The 11,319-nt window shown below is 34.8% G+C and overlaps 1 protein-coding gene across 1 annotated transcript; it reads right to left on the reverse strand.

The window, feature by feature from the left end:
* Positions 8,598–10,788, reverse strand: LOC109825866 (40S ribosomal protein S27-2-like). Its single transcript, XM_020392774.1, has 4 exons — positions 10,675–10,788; positions 10,501–10,602; positions 10,380–10,408; positions 8,598–9,012 (listed from the first exon to the last, which is right to left on the reverse strand). The coding sequence occupies exons 1-4, from the start codon at positions 10,675–10,677 to the stop codon at positions 8,886–8,888; spliced, it is 261 nt and encodes an 86-aa protein (XP_020248363.1). The 5' UTR covers positions 10,678–10,788; the 3' UTR covers positions 8,598–8,885.

Raw genomic sequence — 11,319 nt, forward strand, 5'->3', positions numbered from 1 at the left:
GAATTAAAAAAAAAAAAAAAAAAAAAAAAATCAGACCAATGACTGTGGAACTAGATGCAAATAATGTGGTCCATCTTTCCATTCTCTAGGAATTATAAATATTTGATAATAAACTGTTGGAAATTATGAATAAAAATGTATATGATGAGAGATCCTCATAACACAAAGCTTTGATTCACTAATTTCATCCTAAGATAAGTTAAGAGCTACGCAAATCACCCCCCACATCCATAACCAGCAAATACCGTCAAAAGCCTAAGATAGTTTAGGGGAGAAGACCGTACGATTTGGGTACTCGTTTAATGAGAATGCTTTGTGAACGCAGGCATTCAGAAACTTTAGTGACTCCTAACTGCAATTATACATATCTAAACTAATCGCATCCTCGTAACACGGAAACATAAATAATGATCTTAGAAGAAATTAAGTCTTGAATGAGCAAGTTCTTGATAACCTCAAGAGCAAGATGATGCAGTGCTGCTAATATGTGGGTCACTTGGAAGTTGAGAATTAAGGGTTATTCCGTCATTAGACCCTCAAATCTTTCCTTTAGTCCCTCCAATCATTGAATTTGCTGTTAGGTTCCTAAAATTAAAATGTTTGAAATTAGTCCTTTCGTCACAAAACCTATCCAATTTATTAATCATGGTCATGGTCAAGTAGTACGTGTTCGACTATGGATGAGTAATTACCAACCTACCTAAGTAACTTGCACACTCCAAAAGTCCTTTTTCCCAATCTTAGCCCCTGCCTCATATTCTGAGAATGTGAAGGAAAAGAAAAAGATAAAAAAACTCTCTATATCATCAACATCAACCCCGGCCGGAACAGTAACTCCGGCCAAATTTAAGGCCTATATGACGCCGGAGTCGAAAATTTATACAAATCTGACAAAACTAAAAAATATATACTAACATGTCACCAAGCCTCTAAAAAATATATCAATCTGGCTATTTTGCCTTAATCAGACAGACGTGTTCCCTTACCAAAGGATTTTATGATTGATTTTTAGGTTGATGACTTTCTCTAGGCCATTCTTTGTGGTAACAACCAGAATTGTGCAAAAATGTAGAGTTAAACTTCAGAAGTTATCAATATGAATTCAAATTTGATTGGTCCCCGTTTTATTTATTTATTTATTATTATTTAAATTTATGATGGGACTTTTGTGCTTTTCAAGTCTAACGCCTTCTACAAGGCTACGATAAATTTTTCTTTTTTTTTGAAAAGACAGGTAGGATAATCTAATCAACCAAGTCCTCAATAACACTCTGTCTTAAAAACAAAGGGACAGAAACAGACCAAAAACAAAAGTACAAACACTCAACCGACTTAGCTAGGGAATGTGCAACATCATTACCAGTACAACTTATATAAGAAACTTTAGAGCAGGCATTTGCATTGCCTGCTGAGATGCACAACTACGTGACCACATCACATAATTCGTATTACATGTGTACTCTTGTATAGGGAACAAGTGGATTATGGGACTCTGTGTGCTTCTTTAATTTGATGAGATGTTGAACTTTACATGCTTCTTCGCTTAGACGAGATATTGGAGAAAACCTGTATCAGTCTGCTTTTTACTTTATACAAAACTTGAAAGAGGACATTTATGACTTATTTATGTAGCACTTAGAAGAGATTAATGTTGATCAGAATATCAGTTGATCCATGATGTTACAAGATTCTGTTTATTTAGCACTTAGAAGAGAGTGTTGCTCAGAATATCAGTGGATCCGTTGCTCGATTTAAAGTGTGTAGTTAAAAGATTCTAAGATCACTTAAAATAATTATGCAAAAGAAAGCTCAAAAAAATATATATACAAGCTTTTATTGGAAAAAGTAATTTTGTCATTTATCATTACTTTTTCAAGTTATCAAGTTTCAATAAGTCCATACACTTACTTATTTGATAGATTTTCACTTGATATTTTACCCTACAGCTTAAAAAGGGAAGATAGGACTCTTGATTATTTATACTCTCATTTAATAATTAGCTTGTAGACTTATATAATTTAAATTAGCATAAGTAAATTCTCAATAATGTTCTTAAATACTTATGAATGGTTCCTAAAAAAAACTATGCAGCAGTTCCTTGCAAATGTTTTTCTTAACTTCTGAACTAATAAAATTTCATTTCACATTAACCACTATAAAATTGTTAACGAATATAAATACAATGATATAAAGTATCCATGGTTTTAAGTGTTTTTGAAACCTAATAAGGTTTTAGGCATCAGAAATCAATCTCATTATTTGCAACCATCTTTCCCTGCTCGAAAAAAAGAAATTTTGAGAGTAATGAACTGTTAAAATGGGTACAATCTCCGGAGGCAAAAGTAGGATGATTTACCAAAAAACCAGAACTAATGACAGATACTGTATGTAAATTATGTACTCCCTCTTTGTTTCCATATTCATTCTCTAGGGAATATATCTGACATTGTCAACTGTAGGAAATTATAATACAAATATGTATGATCAGAGATCCACATGCCAACAATGAAAATTTGAAACACCAATTACATGTCAAAGATATCATGCCCATGCAAATCAACCCTAACAAACATAAACAGAATTATCGGCAAATCCAACAGAGTATATAGTTGTCTGTTTACTTTTTTCAACAACCGTATCAAACATGGGATATGATAACAACCTGAAAAGGCAATATTTTAAGGAAATATTGCTTCAAGGCCCCAAAAATAAAAATGTGATGTGTTCCATCCTCATTTATTATTTCTAATGTGTATTAACCCACATTACACTTTCCAAAATGTGTTCTAGTCCTGTTTACATTTCCCAAGACAAAAAAACCCAAAAAACCCAAACTACCCCTCTTCTTCTTCTCCTTCTCTGCCGGTCCTTTTTTTCCATGGAGACCACAATCCAATCCTCACTCTCCTCCGCATCACCTCCCGGCCCACCATCTTCATCTCCGACCGCTCCCTCGCATACCCCGCCAGCCACCATCCGCCTCATCTCAGCCGACGGCCGCGTGAACCTCTTCGACTGTCCGCTCCCGACGTCCCGCCGCATGGAGCAGCACCCCCTCCACCTCATACGCCGCTCTGACTCCCTCTTCCTCCTCTCTCAGATCTCTCTCACTCTCACTCTCATTTCCAATACGACAAAGATGCAATTTTTATCTCTATTTTTTGCATTTTAGGAGCGAATTTCCCCCTTTTTTGCTGATGATTTTTTTGTTTTGGTTTTCTGTGAATAAGTGAAAGGGCGAACTTGGTGCTTGACGAAATGCTTCGGTGGAGAAAAAAGTTTGTGTTTTGGATAATTATGTTAAGGTGGGAAGTTGTCTTGTGTAAATATGAGTATGGGTGGTTGTATGTTTGATGAAATGGCTCAAAAAACTCGACTTTTTGCTGTAATATGGAGTTTGGACATGTACTTTGGCTTTGTTTTTATGTAGTGTTAAGCTTTTGGAGTCTGATGAGCTATTGAACTCTTTGTTTGCTCAAAATTTTATGTAGTGTTAAGCTTTTGGAGTCTGATGAGCTATTGAACTCTTTGTTTGCTCAAAAAACTCTTTGATGAGCTTTTGGACATGTAGTCTGATGAGCTATTGAACTCTTTGTTTGCTCAAAAAACTCTTTGATGAGCTTTTGGACATGTAGTGTGGCTCAAAAAACTCGATTTTTTGCTTGACGACATTGTCGACGACTCCGTCGTCGTTCTTAGCGGTCGACGAAGGTTAATTTTAGGTTGGGGTCACGATTGCTGACCAGAGAGAGCGTTGAAGCGTGGTGCCGTGTCGGTGGAGATTGTGTTTATTACTAATATATAAATAAGTTTTATTAGAAGAAATTAAGAAATTGAGAGTGAAGAGTTTATTAGTTTCTCCTCCTCTAGACTATGTGAAATGTTTATGAACGAGCAAAGTATAGATTTGCTCAATGTATGTTTAGTATTTGTACTGATTGGGTCAGCCATCATTGTACAAGTGTATAAAGAAGATATGTTATCTGTTATGCCATCGGAAACATGTTAACTTTCTTTGTTCGCTTGTTAAGTTACACTGATAACAAGTTAACTTTCTTTGTTCGCTTGTTAAGTTACACCGATAACATGTTAACTAACACAGTTCGCTAGTTAAGTTACACTGATAACATGTTAACTTTTACAGTTCGCTTGTTAAGTTACACAATTAACATGTTAACTTTCGCAGTTCGCTTGTTAAGTTACACTGATAACATGTTAACTTACGCAGTTCGCTTGTTAAGTTATACTGATAATATGTTAACTTTGGATGGTAAATTGATAACTATATTTAGTAAATTGTTAACTATAATCCATTATATGTTAACTGTTATTTATAATCTGTTAACTAACACCCTTATCCTGATAACATGTTAGTTTTTACATTTAACATGAGTTCATATTATATTTAACATGTTATAGTTAACTAACATCCTTATCCTATTATTTCGGGTGATATACACGTTAATATAGTTCTCATTTAATATGTTAACTATAATACACATCATGTTAACATAATCCGTTAACACGTTAAATGAGAACTATAATATGTAAATTGATAACTATAATACGTAACTTAATAAATATTAACGTGTTATAGTTAAATGAGAACTATATTAACGTGTTAACGGATTATATTTAACTATAACATGTTAATATAGTTCTCATTTAACATGCTACATGTCATCAAACAAGCAGTATACGATCGTGTCATCATTTTTCTGTGTAAGCTTCTTACTCAAAATCCTCAACTTGATATGTTACAGCTTATGGATAACACGTTACAAATTATAGTTAATGTGTTGGCTTTTACATTTAACATGCGTTCATATTATAGTTAACATGTAAGTTGTGATAGTTATCAGTTTATATATAATAGTTAACATGTTAACTATTATCGTTAACATCTTAACAATAATAGTTAACATGTTAACGATAACAATTAACATGTTAACTACAACGGTTAACATATTAACTTTAATAGTTAACATGTTTACTATTATCGTTAACATGTTACGTGCTATGGATAACATGTTACATATTCCCTTAGGGGGGGTTAGTCATCTAGAACTTAAAACTAGAATTGGGATAATTTGTGGGATAAATTTTTAAGGTGTTAGTCACATAGAACTAGGAAATGAGATATTTTTTTATAGTGTTAGTCAAGTAGAACTTTTGTAGAACTAGAACTGTATTATTTTTTTGGTGCGTTAGTCAAGTAGAATTCTACTAGAATTAGAATTGGGATAATTGGTCATAATTATCCCACAAATTATACTACCTATATATATAACCATAAGTTCTCCTCTCTCAAATTATCCCACACATTGGAAAGAATAAAATTGGGAAAAAAAAAGTGAAACGCCGCCTCCCTCCCTCTTGGTTAGTTTCTCCGCCTAGAAAATTTCTCTGCCATGAAGTCAATCATCCGTTCATTTTTCTGTCTTTACTTTGTTTTTGTGATGATTAGATCTTTTATTATTATCTTCAAGATGTATTACTTTATTGATAGCTTTTTGACGTTAAATTATGTTTAGAGGCCACGGATGATTCCTGTGTACATTTCATTTATTTACTGATTTGGTTTCAGCGATCATGATGAGATTGGTCCAAATGGTTAATGGCTGAAAAATGTTTATTTTTCTTTCTTTATGATGTTATGAGATCTGAACGTCGACATTTATGATCCTCCACTAGAAGCTCCACGAAATGTTGCTGATGCAGACGATGACTCCGATAAAGAAGACGAGTTACAGACTCAACGAACAGCTATAGGAGTTTGGAGAAATTCTATGGCAGATACCATGTGGGATGATAGAAGCCATGTGGGATGATGGAAGTCGAGTCACTCTAGGGATTTAGATTTTTATTTATTTATAAATTATTTTATTATTTGAGATGAATAGTGATGCTTTATTGCATTATATTTTATAGTTATCACTAGATTTTGCTTATCAATATTATATTATTTTTAATATACAATTATTAACAATAGTAATTTATACCCACCATTACCTCCACCAAATTATCCTACCAAATTATGCAACTTCATAATATTATCCATCATTATCCCACCAAATTATCCTACCAAATTATCCTACTTTAAGAATTACCCATCATTGTTCCACTAAATTATCCCAGTGTCAAAAAATTATCACACTTTACCAATTATCCCAGTTCTACTTAAAAAGTTCTAGGTGACTAACCCCCCCTTAAGTGGCACCGTTGAAAATTAATTAGTTAGTATGATAAATATTGCTCTTGCTTATTTGTACATCATTTTTATATCACATTCTGGTTATAGTTCACATATATACAAAATAATTAGTTAGCTTGAAATTGGACTGGTCTTTGTCTCGTACAACGTCGTCGCTGCGTTTTAGAATGAAGATGAGACTAGGTATCAAAAACCTCCCTTACCTTCTCACATCCAACAACAATATCAAATATCTCGACATGAACTCAACCACATAATTTATTTCCAAAACATTTTAGCAAATCAATAGCATACAATCAATCAATTAATCAAAGTTCTTTCTTTCATGAATACCTTGATGCCCCTCTTGTGCAGCCACATGCAACGAATCAAACTCCGACTCATTCATCCTCGCCAAGCTCTCTCTATTATTCCTTCAAGGCCCCAAAAATCTCCACCTTCGCGGGACCTCCTTCTCCAGCTCCAGCATTCCTCCCCTCCAACTCCTCATCCCAATAAGCCTGCACTCCTTCTCCAGCTCCTCGCTATCACAAACCCTCAACCCCCTCCTCTCCTCATCATCCAACATTCCTCCTCTCGCGCTGAAGTGCTTCCTCCCGCTCACATCGCCATCACCCTTACCCTCACCATCCCCTTCTCTGTCTTCTTGATGTCAAAGCTTCTGACGAAAGAGGAGGAGGAGACGAGGGTGACGAAGGAGAGGACAGAGTGGAATAAGTGGGAGTGGATGAGGAAGTAGGAGTGGCCCGGCAAGAGCCTGTCCGAAGCGGAGAGGGCGGGGACTTTACGGCCGAGGAAGAGGGAGTCGGAGCGATAGATGAGGTGGAGGGGGTGCTGCTCCATGCAGCGAGACGCCGGGATCGAACGATCGAAGATGTTCACGCGGCCGTCGGCAGAGATGGGGCGGATGGTGGCGGGGTATGCGAGGGAGCGGTCGGAGATGAAGATGATGGGCCGGGAGGTGATGCGGAGAAGAGTAAGGATTGGGTTGTGGTCTCCATGGAAAAAAAGGACTGGCAGAGAAGGAGAAGAAGAATAGGGGTAGTTTGGGTTTTTTGGGTTTTTTTGTCTTGGGAAATGTAAACAGGGCTGGAACACATTTTGGGAAGTGTAATAGGGCTAATACACATTCGAAATAATACATGGGGCTGGAGCACATCAAGTTTTTATTGGGGCCTTAAAGCAATTTTTCTATATTTTAATCCAAATAAATAGCAATTACATTTCCAATCCAAATAAATATCAATAACTGCATACAAACTACAAGTAAAGCAAACAAAGATGCTTACTTGCCACTGACTTACAAGTAAGGGTGTTAACAGAGCGGATACGGCTCGGATATGACACTTACCATATCCATATCCGCTTACACATCTCGAATACGGATATGGATACGAATATACGTCGGTAAGAAAAATTCATATACATATCCGCCAAAATCGAATATGGTTACGGATATAGATGCTGATATATAAACGGATATGCATGCGGATACAAAAAGGATATTAGAAAACTAGATAGTATTCAGAAATATATAATCATGTGATACAAAAAAAATTCGTTAATATGTTCATTATGATTGAAAAGCTAAGATTAAACATCTTGATCATCAAAATTAATCACAAATCCATAATCTAAGACTCGAAACTATCGTAAGAGTATGACCAATATGTATTCGGATATTTTCGAATACGGATATTTCACTACAACACCATATCCGTAATCATATCCTATCGGTTATAGATTTGAGTAACCATATTCGTATCCTAACAGATACGGTTACAGATATTTCCTCAGATACGGATACGGTTCGGCACCCCTACTTACAAGTCAAAAAAAAGATTGGTCACTAAGTTTGAGACACAATTCATATATATGAAAATTGATAACACATACTGCTTCACAATACCATCACAGCATAAGACGAGCCATACACTTTCCAATTTAAATTTAGAGATGGGATGGCTGGTTGACCAGCGCTACATGAAATTTTCAGTTATAATCAATTTAAAACAAGTAGATACTTGAACATTGTCCTTGCCCATGAGGATAGTAAATCAACAAAAGGAAGATGTTCTATAATAAAATCCACCTGTATAAAAAGAGAAGATTTGATTTTGAAATATACTTGTGTGCGAGGGTCACAAGATAGGTTTCAAAATTCTAAATTGGAAATAGTTATCTAAGAGGATCAGTAGTTTCTTAAAGGTTGGAGATAACATCACAAAGTTTTGAGGCATATTACATGATGCAGGGACGATATGATAAGCTTCTATATCCATAATGAAGGTATAATTGTTGACAAACAATAACAATACAAATTGCTAGCTACAAACAGAAAGATAACTTTTATAAGAGCATCAAATGACCAAGCTATCCTAAATTTCCAAATGACAAATCTTTATGGTAGCCATGTTGAAATTCCAATTTAAAACAACACGAAACCTAGTTAAGTACCATCAATGGCATCATATGACAAGTGTTCCAGAAAACAGCAAATTCTCAAAAATGTTGGAAATAAAAAACACAAATCAAATATCGCAAAAGCTAAAGTTACAGACCCAAAAATAGGAACATGCTAAAGACTAAAGACCTTAAGCTCTAATATCCATTTGAAACAACTTCAATAAATTATAAGAAAAGAGGAAACTATGATAAAGCATCACCACCCTTAATCTCCTTTCTTTCTGAAAGAACAGCCCTCGGTGAGCCTAGCCTTGCCTCCAGTGGGCTGGCAAAGCACAGTCTGGCAGTTACCACAAACAACGACGGTCTGCGAGTGGCTAAACACGGTAGTTCTGCAACAGAAAAATAAATAGTACCAAATTAAATGAAATCCAGCCAAATACTTGAATTATAAAAGGACTATTCATACATGGATTCATTCATAAATTAGTTCCGACAAACTTGCGATACAATGAATTCAATTAAATGTGAAAGTTATGAGTTAAAGATGCACATTATATCTTAAAAGAGACATCTATTAGTTTAAAATCAAGACATTCAAATTGAAAACCAAATTTGTAGCACCCAAATACAAGGTCAGCTGCGTAGAAAAGTAAAACTAATTTTATCTTTAATCTTTGCAATTAGTTTCTATCCAACTATAAACTTAAGGCATTGGCAATATTTTAGGGGCACACAATCAACTTCCAATATAATCATCAGTTTTGGATGTATTAATAAACTTTCCATATAATAATCATTTATGTGAGTGTAATAATATTATGTTTTATGAGGGAGTATGTAGAATTGCCATATCATATGATATTAGTTTTTACATCCAAGTGAACATGGTAGAAATTAGAAGTTAAGTGAAGTGTCACTGAGCGCGATCTTTTGTGATTCACCATAAATTCCATGGGGAAAACCTTTTCAGATGAAGACAATAAGTGTAGAATTGCCATATCATATGATATTAGTTTTTACATCCAAGTGAACTTGGTAGAAATTAGAAGTTAAGTGAAGTGTCACTGAGCGTGATCTTTTGTGATTCACCCTATATTGCATGGGGAAAAACTTTTCAGATGAAGACAATAAAAATTGCAAAGCAAAAATTTAGCACCAGGTCAGTCGCAAACACTACTTAAGTTTTAGACTTTTGCAAATAATTTCTAGAATAATTACAGAATTTTTAGACTCTTGCAAATAATTTCTAGAATAATTACAGGCTTTAGCAAAATTTGCTAAACTATTACTTGATCATAAATCAAATTCAAGGGTCTCCAGAAACCCAATCTTTTTAAATCTAATAATATGTAACTGATTTATCTATACAAAATCTAAGGATAGTGAAACACAATGTATCCTAAAAGTTTTGCAACAAGAATACAAAACAAAATATCAGCACAAACAAAAACAAACCCAAATGACATAACCCTAAGTTGTTAGTTTTGGGGTGTAAATTACAAATACGAGTGTTATCCAAAACAAATTAATGAATTTTGGGGTGCAGTACAAGTATGGAGATTTCGGCGCACAAACAAAAGCCCTAACAAATTTTTGGCTTTTGCCATTGATTTCCACACCCTACAAACTTAAAACATTAGAAAAATTTGCTACACAAGCAAAAGAATTAAATTTCCAATCTTCAAAAATGTTAATCTAACAAACATACCCCAAAGTGAAAACTTAACCGAAAATAATGTATATAACAAGAACTTACATGTTGAAGCAACCTTGGCACTTAACATCCTGCAGAAAATATAGCCAAAGATGAAAATAAATAATTGCAATAAAAAACATGCATTTAATCCAAAAGAGAGATAGAGGATGGGGATGAAAACCATGAAGAAGGAATTTGGGGATTGAACGAGCCTCTTGAGCTTGTGCCTCCTCTTCTCGAGTTCAGCTGGCGGATTCAAGAGATCGATGTCGTTGGGGAGCACCTAAATTGACAAAAACAGTAAGGAAAAAACCCTAAATTTTGAAATTTTTTAGTAGAGAGAGGTTAAAGATACCATCTTGTTGAGATCGCAGAAGCAACGATGAAACTCTCTCTCGTAAATTAGGGCTTTGGGGAGCTGGAGAGCTGCGGCGGAGAGGAGGAAACATTAAACCCTAGATGCTGCTTATATAGAGAAAAGGGAATTATCTATGAACCGTAGGATGATTTAGAAAATGATCTCAACCGTTGAATGCGATATGGCCTCTTTTACCCAAAAAAACCCGTGAACTTTGAGGGTTCCGCAAACAACACCTTGAAGTTTAAAAGCCAGTTGGAAGCCGGCCCTCCAAACTTTCCAAATTGAGCGCATTATTGTGTTTGTTTTCTCCCACACCAGTGTTCTTCTTTCTACTTTACATCAAAATGATGCAAAATTATTTATTACTCTAGCTGTTAACATCTTTTAACGAGATATTTTCACTAGTTTACGGGGATTGATAGCGTTTTACAATTCAGCCCGAAATGGATCAAATTTACCTTGAACTTCTTAATAATGGATCAAATTTACTTCAACTTTTAAATCTGTCCTTCTTTTACTACTGAGGTCGGTATAGATGGTGAATTATGTGAGATTAATTTAAGAATATTTTACAGGTGTATACCTAAGAAAAATGTTGATTCTGCTTTGATAATATGACTCAGTAAAAGAAAGAAATTC

Source organism: Asparagus officinalis, chromosome 10, assembly GCF_001876935.1.
Source record: "Asparagus officinalis chromosome 10, Aspof.V1, whole genome shotgun sequence".
Classification (NCBI taxonomy): Eukaryota; Viridiplantae; Streptophyta; class Magnoliopsida; order Asparagales; family Asparagaceae; genus Asparagus; species Asparagus officinalis.